At 41.5% G+C, this 22318-nt stretch overlaps 2 protein-coding genes across 10 annotated transcripts in view; both read right to left on the bottom strand.

Annotated features, from left to right (window-relative positions):
- The window catches only part of MYO6 (myosin VI), a 155349-nt gene extending 150256 nt beyond the window's left edge, over positions 1-5093 (bottom strand). For all 7 annotated transcript variants that reach the window (XM_061623158.1, XM_061623156.1, XM_061623160.1 and 4 more), the window contains exon 1: positions 4830-5093. The gene's annotated coding sequence lies outside the window, so the exon portion shown is untranslated. The remainder of the gene's footprint in view (positions 1-4829) is intronic.
- A 7893-nt stretch (positions 5094-12986) lies between these two features.
- Positions 12987-22318, bottom strand: part of SENP6 (SUMO specific peptidase 6) — a 106216-nt gene continuing 96884 nt past the window's right edge. For all 3 annotated transcript variants that reach the window (XM_061623153.1, XM_061623155.1, XM_061623154.1), the window contains one exon: positions 12987-15191. In XM_061623153.1, the coding sequence (XP_061479137.1) occupies positions 14982-15191 (210 nt within the window). In that variant the 3' untranslated portion in view covers positions 12987-14981. The remainder of the gene's footprint in view (positions 15192-22318) is intronic.

The following is a 22318-nucleotide window of genomic DNA, read 5'->3' as shown; positions in this document are numbered from 1 at the left end:
TGGCAGACATTAAAATAATCACCATCAACAATTTATAATGTACTTGGATTTTGGAAGACCTTTGCGCAGAGTGGTAAGCAGCGGTAACGCAGCCGAAGCTCTGCTCATGGCCGGAGTTTGATTCCAACGGAAGGAGGAAGTCGAATCTCCGGTAAAAGGGGTCGAGGTCCACTCAGCCTTCCATCCATCTGTGGTCGGTAAAATGCGTACCTGGCATATGCTGGGGGGTAAAGAAAGGCCGGGGAAGGAACTGGCAATCCCAAGCCCAAATATACGGTCTGCTTAGTAAACATCACAAGACGTCACCCTAAGAGTTGGAAACGACTCGCACTATAAGTGCGGGGACACCTTTACCTTTTTTTTTTGTTACTGAAGCTAAACTGGAGAGTGAGCATCTCATTTTTCTCTTCGCTGTTAATGAGTCATACTTGAAGTACAAGAAAGCTTCTGTTGTCAAACTTTGTACTCTCCTTCACTGCAGATCAGGTTCACAGGCTATTTTACAACTTAATCATTTCAAGAACTGTGTAAGAAATTACCTCACTTTCCAGTAAAAATCATCATCTCTCCCTGAATATTAGGTGCACATTATGAGATCTATTCCTGCTCCAGTTCAGAACCAACAGGTTAATTATTCAACTATATTTTGTTGTCCTACAAAACAGCATATTCTCTTGATCTAATAATGTAATATTTATAGTTATTTTGTCTCTATCTGAAGGGTGAAAGCAATTACACCTGTTAGGGACTGCTTGCATCACTTGCACTGCTAAGGGGTCTCTTGCATATAAGATTTTCCTGCAACAGGTGTGCTCATTCAGTACATCCAAAACTCACAAGATACACAGCACCCATTTATGGCTTGTTGAGATTTCTGCAGACATAGGGAATCAGGTGGGTGGTGCAGCCCACATATGGGAAAATGTGATGCTGAGACAAAAAACACCACACTATGGACAACTCACATGTAGCCTAATCCAAAAATTACTCCTGCAAGCAATACCCTTCCTCCATTGTCAACGACAATAACACAACCTTTATGCACTCTGTTTGCATCCTTAAAGAGTGTTACATCTCAGTTTTCCTGGTTAATCTACCAAATATCCCATACATCTTAATTATGTTATACAGTCAAGCAAGTTGTCCTCCAACTCAGAAATATATGGCCAGGTTGTCTTTACAGGTTATGGAAGCTGCCTTATACTGAGTCAGACCATTAGTCCATCTAGCTCAGTATTGTTGACAATGAATGACTGGCAGTGGCTCTTCAAGGACTGCAGATGGGATGCATCTCCATCCTACCTGGACTTACCAGTGACTGAACCTGGAACCTTCCATATGCAAATCAGATGCTCTACTACTGAGCACTCAATAGTTTGAGTATCTGTTGAGTGAACAATGGCCAGGATCCAATGAGAGACGTAGGTTCATGCAAGGGGCTTGTGCGAGTCCAGTGGAATCTATGAATTAAGATTCCATTGCCACATTTATATGTCATCACACAACAACATTCTCTGGGTGGTTTAAAGTGTCTTTGGATCCTAGACAACATTTTACTAAATGTAAATGTACTGCCTTCAAGTCGATTCCGACTTATGGTGACCCTATGACTAGGGTTTTCATGAGGCTGAGAGGCAGTGACTGGCCCAAGGCCACCCAGTGCGCTTCATGGCTGTGTGGGGATTCGAACCTTGGTCTCCCAGGTCGTAATTCAACACCTTAGCCACTACACTACACTGGCTTATTGATATAGGCAGTGGAGGAGTGGTAAAAAATGAGGTACTGGTACTCATATCTTGATAGAAAATGTCATGGGAACCAGCACAAAATGTCTGCCATGGGCAGCAAGTACTATTGAAAAAAAACAAACCATTGGATATAGGTATACATGCCTTGGTCAGATTTCCACAGTACAAAGCACCAGTAGCATAATGAAACTTAGCACCTTAAACAGCCTTTAAAATCCCATGAACTATCCATGTTCTACCATCAGCAGAGCATCAGGCATGCTTCTTGACTTTACTGACACTGTTCCAGTGTTTCAACTTTCCTCAGTTTCCAAATACAAATTTAAACTATACAGAGAAGAGCATAGCTTCCTAAAGCAAGGAGCCATCACACAAATTAAACTTTAATATTAGCAGCTAATGCAGAAGCAAACACTTAAATCATTAACTTTCTACTAAACACTACAAAGGAAGTAACTTCTCAAGATTCACAGATAACCATCACCCGTATTTTCTGAATTAATCCATGATATATATTATATGCTCATTTCACAGGCCAGCTATCAGGACAATAGCTGTTCCTGTTATCTTTAGCTCTCACCTTGCTAGCTGTGGGCTAGAGCACAAGTTACAGTTGCCCTGAATATGCTGCCAAAAATGACTTTCTAGTGCACACTAAATTTTAAAGCTCCATCTCCCATTCATTGTAGCCCTTGGGGGGGATGAGTGTTGATGGCATGGTAAGTACTTCTAAAAGAAGTACTCAGTTCATTGGCAGGATAGAGATCCCCATATACAATCAAATATAATTATGGCTCACTCACTATGTAATAGTTGCATTTAGTTACATATCTGTGGAGACTGTAACTTGAGCTTAGGATCACTGCTTTATCTCCATTTCCCATGTTCCATATTTGTGTGTATATGCACCAGGGGTACCCAACATGGTGCCCTCCAGGGGTCACTGGAGTCCAGCTCTCATCTGCCCAGTCAAGATGGCCAATGAACAGAGATGATGGGAGCCCTGGTGCATATACACACAAATATGGAATGTGGGAAATGAAAATAAAAGCAGTGGTCCTAAGTTCACATTACAGTCTCCACAGATATGTATATGGAGATCTCTATCCTGCCAATACACTGAGTACTTCTTTTTAGAAGTAACCATGCCATCAACACTCACCCCCTACAAGACCCACAATGCATGGGAGATGGAGATGTAAAATATAGTGTGCACTAGTCTATCATCATCTGGTGAGCACCATGTTGGCTACAATGAGAGAGAAAATACACATATGTACACGGACATACATGATCTACTTAGAGCACTTGAGACACTCAACAAGATGTGAAATTTGAGCTAGAGTTCATGAATCACAGTTTTGCCATAGGAAAATGTGTGCACTCTATTCACCATCTAGATTATGCATACTTCCCTATGACAGAGATCCACAAGCCTCAGCATCAGACATTCAACAGAAGTACACAAGAACCATAACACCATTATTGCTTCCTGTTAACCCCTCCCTGACTCCCACATGCTAAAAGTACAATGGTGTTCTGTGTCCATTTCATGCATCTCACTATTAGGGTCTTGCCTACAAAAGTTCATATCACTTCTTTTTTTAAAAAAAAAAAAGCTGCCTTTCTAATGTGTCAGATACACATAGCTATCCTTCTGTAACCTGTACTAATAACTTGTGTCCTTTGAACAGCAATGTGCATTTTGTGTAAGAAAACAAGGAACTTTCCTCCAAATGCTGGTGCTTATCTGTTCCTGAAAGTCTTGAAAAGATTATGCTATAATAAACATCCTGATCTTAACTTTTCCCTACTACATAACCCAAAACATATCCTCATGGCTTCCTCATTTTTTCCCCTTTAATTAAAATAGATTACCACAGTAAGGGCTCAGGACTTCTCTGTTAACACCAGAGATTCATGTTCCACACTAATCATCACCATCTGAATTAATTAGCAGGTGACATGTTAATTTAATGAAAGAGGCAGACAAGGTAACAACCACTGTGGGCAAGGAAACCATCAACTTTAGTAACCATAGCTCCTAATTTAAAGAAAAAATTCAAGTGTTAAACCTCTTGAGAAGCAGCTATCCGCCCACATAGTAAGGCAATACACATTATCATGAATCTTATCCACACACATACACATATACCATCTGTTCTGGAATATCAGCTTCTCCTTCCTTTTCAACTTCAATTCAGAATATTGCACATGCCTCAAGTAAGCAAAATGCAGTAAACAAACCCAAGATATTGGGAGTGGGGAGGGTTCAGAACTAAGAAAGCTTCAAAGCTCTCTCTAAGTCAAAAGTTCTGCAGTCTCTCCCAGCCGCAATAACTTCCCACACAAAGTAATCACTGAGTTTATAAAATTCTTCTATAGGTGAGTAATTAACCTGCAATGATTGCCACCCACGAATTCCATACTCAGAGACACCGGCTAAATCATTCCATAAGACAACATACACTGAATAATGAACAGGATGAAGACCCATCCTTCTAAGTATATACTCACACATGTTTACATTAGGGCACACGCATACACAGACACACTGTGTGTGAGAGAGACAATCTATTGTGCATACAATATTTAAAGTGTACGCAAAAAGGAGTGCCTAGTATGTGCTTTTGGAATGGAGATTAGTTTTAATGTCTACTTGTGGAGATGCTCTTGGAAAGTGCTTGCGGCTACAACAGCTTGCCAAATCAAAACTTACATGTTGCGAGTTTTTTGATAGATAGATAGATAGATCTGACGGATCCCAAGGTCCATCTAACAAATCAGGGTTCACATGACTATACCGACAAACAGCATCAGCGACCGGAGGAAAGAGTCAGGAAAAGCCCGAGACAGAAAACAGAACGAAGAAGCAAGTGGGGAAGAAGGGAGAGAGAGGGAGAGAGAGAGAGATAAGAAACTCGGGATGCAAAATAGGAAAGGGACGCTGAAACGGAGAGCAAACAGAGGAAAAGGCACTCCCAAACCGAAGATATGAAAGAACGAGAAGAGGACAGCGCAGCCTTGGGTTTTGGGGAGAAAAGAAGGACAGCCGGGCTCGCTGACTGCCGCCAAGTTTACCTGCTGCTGTTTCGGCCACCGCGCTTCGTTCTCAGCTGATGAAGACTCGGCCCGGGCGTTGCGCTGCTGCGGCTCCGGCCCGATGTTCCCGGGAGCCCAGAGCGGCCAGGCGTCTGGGCGGGGCCTCCGTTGACGCCACGGCAGGACGGGAGGTGGAGAAAGACGCTCCTAATGCCGCCTCTGTCGCGAAGCCGGCCGGAGTAGCAACTTTTAGTGGGGCTTGTCAGTTTTCCCTACCGAGGACTACTGAGCATGCTCAAATGAAACGGAGCGTGCTCAGTAGCAACACCGAAGTCGGGTGCCCTTTTGTTGCCCACTCTAGGTGGAAAATGTGGACAGAGGAAGTATAAAGTAAGATTTTTTTTAAAAAAAGGAAAGAAAAGAATTACTGTATAATATGAGAAACCTACAGTGGGGTATGAGGACTTCGGAGCTGGCATGAAGAGAGCATGCTCAGCACTCTAGCATCGGCGTCACTGTCCTTATTGGCAGTAGGTGAGCCTTGCCCCAAACCCGGAATAGGACTTGAGCGATCGCGCTCCAGTGAATCTAGGTGCATACAATCAATGCGCAGAGTACACACTTGGCTAGTCCCATTACACTGGCTTTCTAGATATGTTTCCCCAGCATGACAGAGATCAAAGAAAACACCTTCAAAAGAGAGGGGCGGCGATATATGCAGTCTCAGACAAAATATTCAAGTGCTTTACGTCACATCTGAAGTCCAAATAAATAAATTCGCAACCATACCACGATCATACACAGTGTACGTAGACCGTAAAACCAAATCCTGTATATAACTACAGCAACCCATACATTTTTTGGTTTTTCGTTATTCTCTTGCCATGTATTTGGTATTTAGAAACAAGATTCAAAGTTTCAATCTGTGATTCAATATACTTAGGAAGTGAAAATTTTCTCTGGATGATGTTTTATTCTTTCAAATTTGGTTTTCTGAGCTCTCTCTCTCCTCCCCCCCCCTTGGGGAGTTTAGGTTTTCCTGTCCAGCTTGAGATGCTGGTCTCTAAGTGGGAGGAGCATGTGTAATGCAGTAATACATACATTAGAAATATTAAGAAAGGGTATGTGTACAATGTAGACACATTCATTGGAAAGATATGTAAGAAAGGAAGGAAGGAAGCTCAAAGTAGTAGAAACCATGTTGTTTGAGCAGAGCGTGAGTGGCCACAAAGCCTTTGTCCAGTCCAGAATTTCCTGTTTTATTGAAACCGGCTCTGAACAAGTTTGTTTTCTTTTTCTTGTAATTTATTGTATGTGTGATGCAGAGTGCAGTTACATTCTTGAGTAGTTGCAGAGGATGGTCCTCTTTTTGACCCAGGGTACAGGACAACAGGTTAAAAAAAAACCCTCCATCTCTTCACATGCCCATATTCATAGGACTACAGTGGAAGTCCTATTGTGTTGCCTTTCTCAAATAAGCAAAGAGGTGACAACAAAGGTTAACAATTTAAAGTCTGAAGAGTTTCATTCCTTTTTTTTAAAAAAAAAGCAGTTTCAAATGTGTGTTTGGGCAGGATTTGTACCAAAGGCATGCATTCCTAATTACATTCTTCATTCATGTGGTGCTGCATAGGTTTCTTTTTAGGTAAAGGTCACACAAACAGTTTCTGCTGGGATAGTTAGACTGGACTACCCTTGTCTGTGACTGAAACCCAAATTTATGTTCTTATTCTTCAGGCCACTGCCACTTGGCAGCTGATCTTCCTGTCACATACTGACAACCTCAGCTAGAAAAAGCCTAATGGAGTGATCCAAACCCAATATAGCATGGGGAGACATACTCCTATTCCAAGCTCTATTCAGCTCAGTCACATGACCTAAGCCCAGCAGAGTTCCACTGGCAAAAAGGGCAGTGTAAGTCAAACTCTTATTTTAAAGGCTGGCTTTCCCTCTGGCAGGCTCAAGTCAGCACAGCACACAGTAGCCCCACTCCTGAATGGAGTTTAGAATAGATGTAAGTTACACCAGTGGAATTTACCCTGGCATAAATGACAGTGACTTCATTTTGTTTGGACAGCACTGGCCATTTGTTTATTAGCACTCTGTTACACACTGAGCCCCTTGTTAAACAGAACTTTAGAGACCTTGACAGATCTTTGGTCATTTTCAGTTTCAGTTTTATTGTGTTGCTTATGAATACATTTACCTAAATTTATATCCCATTCTACAACACTGAACAGTTCCCAGAGCAGATGACATCTGAAAACAACCAAAATAAAACAGCCAATAATATAATTAGAGGAAGCAAACAGCAATAAATGTTGAATCCAAAGCCGGCAAGATACGACAGCTACAGCCCCAACTAGGGTTGCCAGGTCCATGGCCTGAGACTGATCCTGTATCTTTAGGAGAAGGTCAGCCAAGTGCAGGTGCTCTTGCAACTCTGTAATGGGAAAAACAGCAAGGTGGAATTCTCCCACCCCCCTCCGCAACTTTTAAAGATACAGAAGACCTCTTGGAGGCTGGGCCTGGCAACCAAGAGGTCTTCCGTATCTTTAAAAGTTGGGCAGGGGGAAGGGAGAATTCGACCTTGTGGTTTTTCCCATTACAGTGTTGCAAGAACACCTGCACTTCGCTGACTTTCTCTTCTCATAAAGATACAGGATCAGTCTCAGGCATCGAACCTGGCAACCCTAGCCCCAACCCCAGAGAGGCCGGCAGAATGGAAATCCCACATCTCTGTCCCCCTTTTTGTCCATCTCTGACGTTACCTCCAGGGCAAAATGTTATGCAGATTAAATGTAACTTAGCATTCAAAATGCAGGTTTTAAAAAGTGCAAATTGCACTGCCTGGTAGGCTTGACAATTATCTAGGTCAAGATAAATTGCAGGTGTGTAGGGGGAATTTAACCCTTTCCTTGTGTGCTTTAGAACTGAATGAAGTTCTTCCTCTAAAGCTGCTAAACCCACTAATATTTTCTCCCAATGCAAAGAGCAGCTTCAGCGGAGAAATTTTATCGAGGACTTCAAAAGGATTCAGAGTAAATCCTACCCCATTACAAGAGCAGCTACAAATGCTTTCAGCAGTTATCAGTGGCTTGTCAACAAGACCTGAAGACTGGTTACCACAAGATGCCCCCAAATGTTTCCATTAGAGAATTTTGTCTCCTAACAACTCTCAGTATGCTTAACAAATGACAGTTCCCAGGATTCTTTGGGGGGCAGGTCAGGGTTGTTTAAAGTGGCATGATAAAATTTCAAATATGCAGGCAAGATGGGGGCTGTGTCTATTAGATTGCAAACCTGCAGGCTGGGACTGCCTCATCATTTGCTAAGTTCCATACCTGGAATATTTCAGGCTCATTACTTGCCTCATACCAAGTCAGACCATAGGTCCACCTACCTCCTGATTGTCTACACTGACTGGCAGTGGCTGTCTAGAGCAGCCTTTATTATTATTTTATTATTTTTATTTATTTATTAAATTTATATCCCGCCTTATGGCCAAAAGGCCCTCAAGGCGGCTTACAGAAACACGAATATAACACATCATAAAGCATAAATACAATAATGCAATTCTCAAAATTAAGTAACAAATAACATTATTAAAAGAAAAGAAAAAACATTTAAATGTGTCACAATAAGAGAACCAAACACTTTATAAAAAGGCCTAGATAAAAATCTTCAATTTCCCAGCAAATAAGTAGCATTTTTATTTTTAACATGTAAATATACACAGTATATAAGTAGCCAAACAATAATAATAAACAACAAACTAATGAGAACATCTCAATAAATATACAATTAAACAATCCCCACACTTCACAACAGTGTTTAACAAAAATATGCTATAGTCCAAATAACAGCAAAAATGAATCTCCAAAATTAAATCTTGACCCCCCCAAACAACTAAAAAACAACTAACCCCAGTAGTCTATAGACATCCCGAGCAGCAGGTTCACGCACACATACACACACACGGTCTCTGGCCCCTTCAGCAGTTGCTGCTTTTGTAGCTGGAGAGAGACAGGGCCCCGCCCTTCCAGGCCAGGTGGAAATCAGCCAGAAATGCAGGGAGCAGGTCTTGCAGAAACTCACACAGGTAGATGGTCTCTGGCCCCTTCAGCAGTTGCTGCTTTTGCAGCCTTTCCCAACCAGTGTGCCTCAGGTGTTGTTGGACCACAACTCCCATCAGCCTCAGCCAGCATTGCCAATGGTCAGGAAAGATGGGAATTGTGGTCCAACAACATCTGGAGGCAGACTGGTTGGGAAAGGCTGGTCTAGAGTTTCAGACAGGGAGTCTCTCCCAGCCCTACCTTAAGATGCCAGATTGAAACTAAAACCTTCTGTATGCAAGGCAGATGCTTTACCACTGAGCTATGGCCCTTCACCTAAAAATATAAATTTGTAGAATTAGTCCATCTGATTATTTCTAATTCTGAACATTTAAAAAAAAAAGCAAGATTGAATTAAAATTAGTTTTAACTTACAGAGCTGATTGTAGCATAAGCTTAGCAGAGAGACAAATCAAAAGAGCACTAGAGAGATTTTTGGCAGTTCCTGCTGCCAAAAGAGCACAGATTTAGTACTACTTCCATGTATGCTAGCAATAAAGTAGGTTTGGGTCCATGCTGATTCCCAAACACTGCCAGAAAAAGCTTGTGTTTTTGAAGAAGCCTTTCATGGACAAGTCAGTAACCTGAACAACACTCTATTCCTCTCTGCTTTCTATCCCAGGACACTTAAACAAGAATTCAGATAGATTTGGCTTGCAAGTTATTCTACCTGCAAAAGAATGTTACGTTGCACTGTTATAGGCTCTATTGAGTGCATCTGGGTGGGGGTGGGGTGGGTGTTATATAAAGTTCCAAGGAAGTAACCTTTTTGGAAGTACAACAGGGAAAACAGCAAAAGGTTTTGGTCTCTCCATCAGAAGTCCCCCACCCAGACATTCCACAAGGAATGTAATCATATGCAGACAATCAAGTTTCTAATATGCAAATTCTTGCAAGATAATTTTCTGAAGAAAGCATGAAAGTTGGCTTTAAAAACATTGACATAAAAATATGAGACGCGATCCTAAGGTTGCTTACATCACTGTTATTCAACCTTGGGTCCCTAGCTATTCTTGGGCTACAACTCCCATCATCTTCTTCCAGCTTAGCCACTGGGTCAAGGGATCATGGGACTTGTAGTTCAACATATCGGGATCCAAAGGTGAAGTACACTAGCTTACATTACTAGAAAGAACTGCTCACATGAGATTTCCCATATCTACAAGAATGTCTCTCCCCCTCCCTCTCATTACACATTGCTGAATTTTTTGTGTGCCTGCTGTTCATTTATTGATTGCCTTCCACTGGGTTCAAAAATATTTATCATCACTGCTATCAACAGAAATTAATACAGATGACAGAAATGCCAGTCAGCATCCCATAGCTCTATTCATTTATTATGACTGATCATTTGATACTGGCATTTGTTAAGCTTATTTTTTTAATTGATTGCTGTAATTCTTGTGTGTAATTCTGATTATTAGCTACTTTGAAAACATCAAAGGAAAGACAGGACATAGACGCAATGTTTAATTACAGAATTCACCGATTGGCATTGCTTTAGACATTCTTTAACAACTGTCCAATCAATCATCTGAGGTGTTTAATTGTAATAAGCCAAAACAAAATGCAAGGATGTCAAGAACCCTTTGGAGAGTGACAAGGAATTATAAAGTGCATCAGGCAGACCTCTCTACCCTGACCTATTGTAAGCTTTCCAGCAGGTTGTAGTTGGCCAGTTAGAAACAGTGCGTTGGACTAGAAGGAATATTTTGTCTACCACTGTAAGTCAATTCTTTAAGGTTTAAATGATCCAGTTGTCCTTTTTATAGAAGCTGTACTCCTATGTTCCTTTTGACAATCTGAAGAATACACCATTTCCTATTTTTAGGAAGTTTTGTCTTTAGGAAACAAACAGCAACTCAGAAAAAGCAAGATGCACTGCAACCAGATTAGTTTACATTTTAGCAGAATAAAATGTTTAATTTTTTTTAAATAGTATGTTTTTCTCCTTCAGACCATTTTTTTTCCTTTTTTTATTTGTAATACTTGTGCCTTACAAAGTAAGGCGAGAATGAGTAATCTGATGATAGTTCAGATAATTCTACCAAAATACTCCAAGAAAAAGGAAAGGCTCCTCTGTTTACTGACTCACAGAAACACCTTTTTTCTAGGAAACTTCTCTTGTTACTGGGAAGGTGAGGATCAGAGGATCAAACAGCAAAAACGAACAGGAATTCATTTAATGCAATAATTAAGACTGAAGTAGTGAAATGCATGCAAGTTGTTTCCTGGGTAATATTTCCCTTGTTCACACCCCAACAATTCAAATAGTTTCAGAGCTGCATATACACATTTTTAACTCTTTATATAACAGTTTTCCAAACTTCTTTTCTAAGATCGAATGAAAAACAGTATTCCATATGTGGCTATAGGGATGCTGGCTGGTAGAAATTCAAACAACATCTATAATACATGTTTACTATTATATTTTACCTACAGGAGAAATATAGTGAATGAAAACAGCTGCTGATGGTCTTCCGACAGAGAAGAATACAGTAAGGGTAGAAAATCTTAACTCAAGGAACTAGTTTCTACTTCTAGTCCAAGCAATTAAAAAATAATTTCCCTTGTAGAACTAGTAGTGTCTAGTGTTGAGCACATCATGCAAAATCTAGCTGAGCCCAGTCATGGGGAAGTAAAAAGGAAAACTATTTTGGCTACTCATTTGTAACATAGGAATAGATTCTTGGATTGCAGCACTTCAGAATAGTGGTGTAAGATTGTTCTGTTAAATTACACTGCATACGGAAAGCTAGCATTTCAGGGAGTCTAGGCCAGGGGTAGCCAACATGGTGACCTACATATCAGCCCCAGCTAGCATAGTCAATGGACAAGGATGATGGGAGTTGGAAGTCCAACAACTACTAGGAGGGTGCCACATTGGCTCCCCCTGGTCTAGATGGCCACAAGCCATCTCCTTAACATGCTAGCATTCCACACAGCTCTGAGATAGGGTAACATTAAATTCAGCAACATGCAACCTGTATTTGAAGCGGTACAATCCAAAAAAGGGATGTACCAAATTATTTTTTCTGAACATTTAAAGGAAGTTCTAATTAATACTTAATTTCTCAAAGTCAAAGTAAAAAACCCTCTCAATTTGCAAAATCAAACTTGAAGAACAAGTTTGAAAATGAGAGAAAAACATTCAAATATGTAATACTTGGAGGTATTTTTTCAGGCCATTAAAGCTGGTATTTCACTGACTAGGAAAAAAAACCCAAACAGAAATACAGTTTCCCCTTTTCTCCTATCATGTGCTCTACAATTAGAAAAAAACTGCTTTCAGTACCATCTCACATTTGAAAAGGAATGCCTGAAATGTTTCTTCAGCTGAAGTTGTCATTGAGCCCTTGGGAAAAAAAGTTACAAACATCAAAACAAAAAGGAAAGTCCTGTTATTCTAGATTAACAGGACCTAGTTTTAGAATATTCCCCAAACGTTCTGCACTCTTAAGTGTAAGCAGGCAATTCTCTCAACAAGAAAAATGAAGAATGCCACAAGGGAATATTAAATGTCATCTCTTCTACTGCCTCTAGCAAATGTTTACCAGAGAATCATACATTTTTCATGCTAAGTAACCTAAAACTCTTAACAGTTATTCTATCCAACATGAAAACCAATATAACAGATACATCTAATTAGTCAGTTATTTGATAGCTTTCTCTGAAGAACTCATTCATGCTGCTTTTAATGAATACGGGTCATACCATCTTAAAGGCGTTATTTTGCAGGCAAGAATGCATTTCTATAAACATGCACTCAATTCTGTGTATGTATACTCAGTAGGAAGCTTCATCTACTTCAGCAGAGCTTACTCCCAGGCAAGTGTGTATAGGATTGCAGAATTTTAAAAAAATCATTGGTGCATCCCCTCCTTTGTTTCTCTGTATAGGATTACAGCTTGACTTTTATACCTGAACTCGGATGTTGATTAGTGTCAGATGAACCAAGGGTATTTTTTTTAAAAAAAAATGCATTGTAGAAACAAAGTATAAAGCTAGGCAACATGCGTTATAAATACTCATGGTCTTGATACTTGTTTTCAATCATTTTATTAGAAAAATAAATTTCCTATATCAACATGTGTATCAGGTTGCTGCATGACTGATCTATTACCATAATATTAAGAGAAACATTGCATTCTTCACATCTTGAAAAGGAATACAAGCTTCAGGGCATTCTGAAGAACAAAACCGAATAATCAGAAACTAAGGTACACCACAACCTGTTAAAGAACAAAAACAAAGTTCTCATTTCAACAATAACCTTGCACTGGAAAGTATGCATTTTGCTAAGCAAGTCTCCTCTTCTAGTATAACTTGTTCAAAAAGAACTATAAAACAAATTGCAAAACCAACAAATGTTGCCAACCCTTTTTTAGGTTAACTCTAGCTAGCTTTTTAAAAAAAATTACTAGTAATTCTGACACTTTTCAGACATAATTGTTGGGTAATGTCAATCCCAACAGTTGTTTCTTCAGTCCCATGTTATCACCATAGATTTCTTGAGTGTAGCACTGACAATGCCATGTGGGCTCTACAACTTGTCTAGCAAAAGTAAATATTGGGAAAGTATGGAAAGCTTAAGGTTGCAACCCTAAAGTTGGGCTTTTTAAATTGAAGCCAATTATATGTAAGCAGCTTGGTCTTCAGAACATCTCTTTGGACAAATCATTCTCAGAGCTAGCTCCATGTAAACAAAAACATGTACACTGAGCAGGTGACACCACTATAAGAATCAAGAGCTGATGCAAAGATGCAAGTTTCTATATAGAATGTCATTTTCTAAAAAGGTTAAAAGGATGTATGGAGTAATGGTGGTATATAAAGCTTCCTGTATAGTCAATAATTCTCCCTGGATATTCCATCTAATATTATCTTCCCTCCCACAAACGGCTCTTTTGGACAAAAGTATTGTTACACCAAAACATATTTGCAAAGGAGTTTCTATTCCCTCATTTTGACTACAATACCTTGTGAATATTTCTTAAGTTATGGAAGGGACCTGCTTTCTTTTGGGCTTTTAGACAACCTGGTATCATAAGGCTGTATTTTTTTAAAAAAAAAACACATAATTTAAAAATCAAATTATATCATGGAAATATGCCAACAAGTTGATTCAGTGTTGGTAGATAACTCTACTTAAAATTAAAAAGGAAACAAGCAAGCGAGCAATGAAATCTAGCAATATTTTGGTTTTTCTGGACGATACAAAAAATAGTACTCATACGTTTAAAAAAAGTTCATCAGGTAAAGCACATATGAATGCAACATTCAGAATTCTGACACAGAAAATGTAAGGTGGGCAATTTGCTGCTATTTCAAGCACACTTACCAAAAATACAATTTTATAATGAAAGAATTGTCAAAATACAACGATCAGGAACTACAAAAAAGGGTTCAATAGTATTACTTAAACTCTCTTATGTTTGAGACTGTGTTAAATACTGCTTGAGTAAAACGTGTGGCCATAAAGAAGCATTATCCCAAGCACTTGTGAAGTTCCTTCTTTCATTATCTGACGTGTTCTTTACTGAAATTATATTGCCTGCACTTGTATTTTAAGTGCAAACAACTCACCTTAGAAACAATGCATTGAGCCACATTCTTATATTGTTGTACACAGCTGAAGCAGACACATCTTATAATGGCAACTGTAAATCAAAGTGTGGATTTGATCATCTTGCTACATAAGTATTCCCCATGCATTACAGAAGCCTTGCTGGGAAATGTTCAATGACAGCTTTACTTAAACACAGAAAAGGTTAACCAATGTATCCTATAAATATTTTCTTTATTTGATTTGTGTCTAGAAGTTGCTATTAAGTTCTATTAACAGAAATACATAACAAAAGGTTTCCTAAGTAGTGAAAAACTTAATTACAAATGTTGAAAAAAGTTGGCCTAATTAACATATGTACAGTTTTGTCTAGTTAATATATTGAGGGAAGTCTGTTCAATTGATGACACATTTATAAGCATCCAATAAGTTTGAGTTGATAATACTCCAAAGTCATTAGTTTGGGCAGAGAAGATATGGTAAATTTCAAGGTTTTTAATGTAGCAATATTCAGTCTGAACAGCTGCTGATAAATTGTTCTGCCCCTTCCTGAAAATATTTCTCTGTCAATTTAATGTCCTTCTGTCCCTTCTTTTCTTTGTTCTGCTGTTCCTGCAGATTCAGGATTATGTTCCGTATTTCTTCTCGTTTTGTTTTCATTCTTGGGCGAGGAAACCAGTCTGTTAAATTCATTGGTAGTTCAAAACTTAGAATGGGAGTCTAGGAGGGACAAAAGTAGTAGGTTTTAGCAATAGTGCCTAAAGTATATATAAGACTTTGTATAAAGTATTCAAAAATTAGCAATTAAAAATCTGGAAATGCCACATTATTTATTCATTACATTTTTACCACCACCACCCTTGCTGTTACTTCCTCCTAAAGGAGCATACACATAATATAGCATCACAAAAACAATCATATAAAAACTCTCACTAAAACAGTAACAACTGTATATTTCAGCAAGTAGAAATAAACATCAGCTCTAATAATCCTTTCCTGAACACTTAAATACATTTTTTTAGCTGTTGGCAGAAAGATGCCGGTATGGATAATGACACAATTCCATGGGGGATAGGTCCATAAGCAGGATGCCACCCCAGCCAAACTGGACTGCACCCATCAGCATGTCCACAATTAAATGTTAAACCAATCTCTCATACATATACATATGGTGTCAATTACATTACATTTTTTCGCAACAGAACCAGCTCCTTTTCCAGAAATAATACGTTTTATTATTATTATAAGCTCTCTCATCAACATTTCACAACAGCCCTAGCTTATGGTCAAGACTGCTTAAAAATCTTACCTGCTTGCATCAATACCAAGGTGCACCTGCTAAGACAAGTACCTCCAGAACTGTCTTGCCTTGTCAGATATGCCACACTGAGGGTGACACTGGAAGACTAACTCTTGCCCTTCTTCCCACAAAGCCTGATCATACTACCCAGGTATGTGGCCCTCCCCCTCCAGAGGAACATAAGCAAAGCAAGAAGCAAAACTAAGGATGCAGCTGGAAGCACATTCTTCCTTGCAGTGTCTTATTTTAAAATATTTGTGCGCCACTATTCATCAACATTTCACAGCACTTTACAAATTGAAAAAACAAAAAGATAAAATACAAAATAATCCCAACAATAAAATAGCAGCAGCAGCAAAAACCAGCAACAGAATGTAGAGCAAGGACATGGCAATGGTTAGTTCTAGAAGGCTAACTGAAACAAGTAAGTTTTTACATGCCTTCAAAGTGTTATATGTTCCCTGAAATAATTAGGATAGACTGTTTAGGGACAGAAAAAGTAGGGATGCATGAGAAATTTGATCTCTGTGAAATCTAACAGAAATTCCAATTTCTAAAATTAAGTTTAGAAATCTGTATTTAAATGCAATTTTTTGTTTTTGCAGATTAATAAAAAAAACAGAATAGAACAGACATAGGGGCACACATGCAAAAGTGAAACAGACCAGAAATAGACCAATTAGTTCACCCCTATTTAAAAAATGAGCAGCACCATTTTGAATTCAGCCAGGAAACATTACTCGCAAATCAGTGCAGATGATTCAAAAAGGCAACTTATGGGGCTCTTAAAACAAATGAACCACAGAATTCTGCTTTAAGCTGAAGTTTCAAAAAAGTCTTCACAGGTAGAGTGCTTAAACAGCAGCTGATCTCAAAGTCAGATAATGAACAATGTTTAACATCTCTTTTTGTTCATTTGCTATTTAAATTAGTTTCATGGGTATTATTATTACACTTGATTACTGTATCTGGTCCCATTCAGCTACCTTAATTGGCTGTGACTATATTCTTTAGATCCTATAATCAAAAGGCTAAAATGAAAGTTTAAAACACCAGCAGGAAGGTTATCTTAGTCACACCTTAAAGGTTAATCCAATTGTGAGAAGCAGTTTAAGGACTTCTACCAGAATATCCCAGATAACTTTTGTATTAGCTCACATGATATTGCAAACTAGTGGAGGAAGATCTTGTTTGGTCACAAGTGCAGCATAGCATTGCTTATCTGCCAGTGTTGCAGTGCTTGTGATGGATCATCAGTGGCAAATGATTTCTATGTTTCTAATACTGAGCATAAAACATGCATTGGAAAGGATTCCTAATGACACCTCAGTGCACAGTCTTGATTTAAATGTGAACAGACCATTGGTCTCACCTCAAGGGTGGTTTCCCCAGGTATCATACCATCAGGTGAGTAGCAGCACCGCCTAATGTCCAAAGGCAGGAATGCAGGAGTCAAGACGTCGGCTGCTCCTTCCGGCTTGACCCCATTCCATTCCGGATGAACTGTACCCGGATCCAGATCTCTCTCTTCAGCCAGAAAAAAATGCAAGGAGCAGCAAACATACTAATGCACATCTTGACTCCAGACAGAAAATATTCATAGTTAAGAACATTGAAAACAGCCTTAGCAGTAACCTAACTTATGCAGTAACACAGGTAATCTAAACTCTAGTGGCTTGGAAAAGGTTTAAGAGTTATCAGAGAACTGTAAAAAATTATCTGCAGACTAGCTAGGCAGCTGCCCTCAGCAGGGAGGGCCCTTATGGTATAATACCTGGGAAAACCACCCTTCCATTTCCCCCAGGTAGCATGCCATCAGGTAGGATGTACCAAAGCAGAACTCGCCTACCAAATGAGGCATCTACTGATGCCAAACAATCTACTTTATAGTGTCTAATAAAGGTGTTAGGAGTGGACCACACAGCTGCCTTACAAATAACTACAATGGGCCCATTGGTTGCAAAGGCAGCCACAGTGGCTAGCAACCTGGTAGAATGGATTGTGATGTTCTGAGGCACTGGTATACGAAGAGACTCATTAGGCCAGGATAACACAAGCCAGCAGCCAATGAGACAGCATAGAGCTGGTGACTTTCTTCCCCAATGTCCTTGGATGAAATGAGACGAAAAGAGAATCAGATAGACAAACGTCCCAGGTCCTGGTCTGATACACCTTCAGGGCTCGACAAACTTCCAGGGAGTGCTAGGCCTTTTCCAGGAGATGAGTCAGCTGAGGGCAAAAGGAGGGCAAGACAATATCCTGATTACAGTGAAAGACAGAACAAACATTAAGTCAAAAGGTAGGATCTGGGTGCAACTTCACAGAATCCAAGTGGAAGACACAGAGATGGCAACGAACGAGGCTGCCAGATCTGATACCCTCTGGGCTGAAGTAACTGCCATGAGAAACAGGACCTTGTACAAGAGCAACCATAACGATGCAGACTTGAAAGGCTCAAAAGGAGGACGCTGCAATGCTTGAAGGACTTTTGGAAGGCTCCAGGAAGGAAATTGATGAACTACAAGTGGTGACAAGAGAGAAGCACCTCTCCGGAAATGCTTGACCAAGGGGTGTGTTCCAAGAGAAGGCTGGTCCATTTGTGGGGACAATATGGATGAGATGGATGAGGCCTCTCTGCGTAGGGTATTAGGCTTCAATCCCATCGAGAGACCTGCATGTAGGTGATTAACCCTAGCCTAGAGGGTTGGATTTCTTGCTTAAAAAGTCAAGTAGCAAAGGCCAACCAGGCTTGATATATGCAGACTGCAGGAGGCCTTCTACAGGCCAAAATAGTAGCTACAGTGTCCTGAGAGAATCCCAAACACCTCAAGTAAGACCTAAGCTGCAAGACACAGCCAGTTGGGGTCCAAATGATGAACTGGACCCTGAGAAAGCAGGTCTGGCGACAAAGGTAGACGCCACAATTCCTGGGTCGAGAATGCCAGCAGATGTGTCCAAACTGGTGCCCAGGTGCTGAAGATGCTGGGTTCGAATAAGGTGGCTCTTTTCCAAGTTCACGAAGAAGCTGTGGTCCCTCAGGGCATTGAAGGTGAGAAGTACATAGATGGATGCCAGGGAAACAGTGTGTGCCTTCACCAGGTGGTCATCCAGGTAAGGGTAGATGTGGATCCCCTGGAGCCAAAAGGCACGCCACCAGAGCAACAATCACCTTCGTGAACACCCTTGGAGTTGACAAGAGACCAAACAGGAGGGCCCGATACTGGAAGTGAGCTCGGTCATAGGCGAACCTCAGGAACCTTTGATGGTTGGACAGGATGGGGACATGCAGGCAGGCTTTCTTCAGATCGATAGAAGCCAAAAAGCCCCCTCCTGAAGCACCGCCACAATCAACGACAGGGACTCCATCTTGAAGTGCCGGTGCCTGATAAAGATGTTGAGAAACTTGAGATCCAGGATAGCCCTCCATCAATGATCTTTTTGGTGCATTGCAAAGAGAATCGAATGGACACCTGAGTAAAATTTGGCGGGAGCCACAGGCTCCATTGCACCTGTAGACAGCAAATGGCTTATAGCATCCGTCATCACTGCCCACCTCTCGGGAGATGCGGAAATGGAACATGATATGAACCTTTGAGGAGCAAACTCCCAGAACTCTTATCACGTAACCTTGAGTCACAGTATCTCACACCCATGCATCCATTGTGACAAGACTCCAGGCTCTGGTGAAATGTAGAAGTCTGTCACCTATTGGTAAGGCGTCAGTATCGGCGCTGCTGACACCCCCCATGGGCAGCAGGTGGAGTACACTTCTGGTGTCCAGAGAACTGATTCTGGTTGTGGCCGAAGAATCGCTGTCTATTCCAGTAGCCTCTGGGCAACCGAACATCACAGCCCCTACCTGCGGGCAGCAAAGCCCAAAAGAGCTGTCAGTATGGGTAAGATGACAATCTGTGGGCAGCTCTGCAGTTGTCCCTTTTAGTAGTGGCTAACACAGCCTTCCTCTTGTCTTTGGGGTCCACGAGTATCACCTTGAGGGCCTCATCCCCAAACAAGAGGGAACCAGAGTAGGGGGCCATAGAAAGGTTGATATGAGCAGTGTTGTCAACATCCCAGTGACGTAGCCAAAGTGTGCAGCGAGCAACCACACCTGTGGACATAGCCCTAGTGGCAAATTGCATTGTGTCAAGCGATGCATCTGCCACAAATACTTCAGCCTTGTGTAGCTTGACCAGTGTTCTGCACAATCTAGCCTGGTCAGGCTGCAAGTTGTCAAGTAACTCATCAAGCCACATCATCAACACTCTGGTGATCAGGGAGGCCGTGCACGAAGCACGAATTGCATGTGCGAAAGCTTCGTGGGTTCGTCAAAAAGCGAAGTCCAGTCTCTGTTCAGATGGGACTCTGAATTGGGAATCACCTTCCTTGGGAAGAAGAGATCTGGAAACAAGAGCAGAGATAGGCGTATCCCTGCAGGAACTTTAAAAAAATTCATGAAGTCAGAATCTAGTGAATACAGTAGAGCCCCGCTTCTCGGTGCCTTGCTTTTCAGCGTTCCGCTAATATGGCACCAGTGGGGCGATCAGCTGGAGGGGGGCTGGAGCTCCCCACTCTCCAGCTGATCTTGCCGGAGGAAGGGAAGATCAGCTGTAGAGTGCTACAGCTGATCTCCTCCTCTTCTGGCGTGATCAGACTCCCGCGCTCGATCTGATCGCACAAGAGGAGGGGAAGATCAGCTGTAGTGCGCTACAGCTGATCTCCTCCTCCTCCTGCGCAATCAGTGGGTTAGGTTCCAGACCCTCGCATGCTACAGCTGATTCGCTTTTTGGCGATTTTCGCTTTTAGGCAGGGGTCTGGAACCTAACCTGCCGTTTGAGTGGAGTCCTACTGTAAAATTTGTTAGTGAATGCTGTCACACAACGGGCCTGAAGAGGATGAACTCATTCCGCCTTTGCCATTTTGTTGAGAGGGTTGGGCACTGGGAAAGAATGAACTGAACACTTGGAAGCTTTCATTACTTTTGCCCCCTTGACTGGAGCTGATGAGGTTTCAGCTAGTGACCCCTCAAGAACCAGAGTACTTAAGGCTTTGCAAAATAAGGCAAAATAGTCTGAAGAGTCAAACAGAAGATGCAAGCTCTCTTCCTCTCCATCTGACTCCCTGCTCCACTCCGCCTCGTCCCCCTCTGCGGTGATGAAGGAATCAAGTGGATCAGCGTCAGCCTCAAGGTCATGTTGGACCCTACCTCTGGTGAAGTCAAAGGGGTTAGGAGACAAGGCCCATTGTTGTTCTTGACCAACCTCAGACGAGGGAGTGGGTCATGCCCAACGTGTAGGCATTTGAATCTCAGAGGAGATGGAACCAAGCAGTGTGTCTCTAAGTTGGGAGACAAAGGTGTGGTTCAAAAGCAGACCTTACAAGGGGGTCACATACACCAGAGGATCCAAGGGTAGCTAAGGCTGTGGTGGAGCCGCAGATGGCCCAGGCTGCTCAGGTGCAGGGGTCAGGAGTTGTGAAAGGAGAACTCCCTAGCAAGGTGGCTATTCTGGGAAGTCTTCAAATTCTTCCTCAGCAGGTGAATGGAAAGCAACTTCCAGGCTCTATTGGCAGTCAGCAGAAGTGGCAGGTGAAGCCAGAAGACTGATATAAAAAGTTTGTCTGTTAGCCGTTTGTTCAGCAGAAAAACATGACTTCTTGGTACATTTGGAAGGGGCGTGCTTGGATGGCCTATGCTTAGATGACTTGGCTGTAGGCATCACCTGAGTTGTTGGTGGCTGCAAAGTGACTAAAGGCTGCACATCACTGATGAGTTATGGTCCTGTAATTGTCTAGATGCAGCGGAAGGTATTTCAGCCATGGTAAGCACGCACACAGTAGAGGGGAGTGGTACCAGGCAAGATATAAATAGTCCAATGAAGGTGATTAATCATGTCATACGTGCAGACTGTGGGGTGCAGTGGGAGAGCAATCAACACACGCATAGGTAGAGGGGTGTGGTGGATTGAGGGAGGCCAGTAGAACACACCCATGGTAGAGGGGAGCGGTATGACGTCAAGCAGCCAACTCCTTCATGCACAGGTAGGGGGTGCAATGGATTGAGGAAAGCCAGTAGAACACGCCCACAGTAGAGGGGAGTGGTGTGACCTCGAAACAGCCAACGCCTCCCGTTTTCATTTTCCTTGCTTCTCCTATTTTATTTTATATCTTGACTGCTCATTACTTCTTCCTTATCGCTCCTTCCACTTTGTTGTGTCCATTTCAGTGCTTGTCCCTTTAAATCCTCCATTTGTCCCTTGTCTGAGGAGAATAAACAAGAGGCAGCCAGGGCCAGATAGCAAGGCCAGGGACAGATAGGCAATAATGACTGAGAAGAATAAAAAAGGCAGGAAGGTGACAGCCAAAATGGCAACCAGAGAAAAACAGCTGGAAAAAACAGCACACAAAATGGCCACCTATGAGGAAGAAGATGGGACAAAAATGGCGCTCTATAGTGCCAGCAAAATATGGTGCGAGGCAGTAACTGCGAGTTCCTGAAACAACCTGGGGAAAAGAGAAGCTACCGCTAGACTAGAGTGGATTGCTGCCGCAA

Source organism: Rhineura floridana, chromosome 4, assembly GCF_030035675.1.
Source record: "Rhineura floridana isolate rRhiFlo1 chromosome 4, rRhiFlo1.hap2, whole genome shotgun sequence".
NCBI classification, from domain to species: domain Eukaryota; kingdom Metazoa; phylum Chordata; class Lepidosauria; order Squamata; family Rhineuridae; genus Rhineura; species Rhineura floridana.
This window is presented reverse-complemented; position numbering and strand designations above follow the sequence as displayed.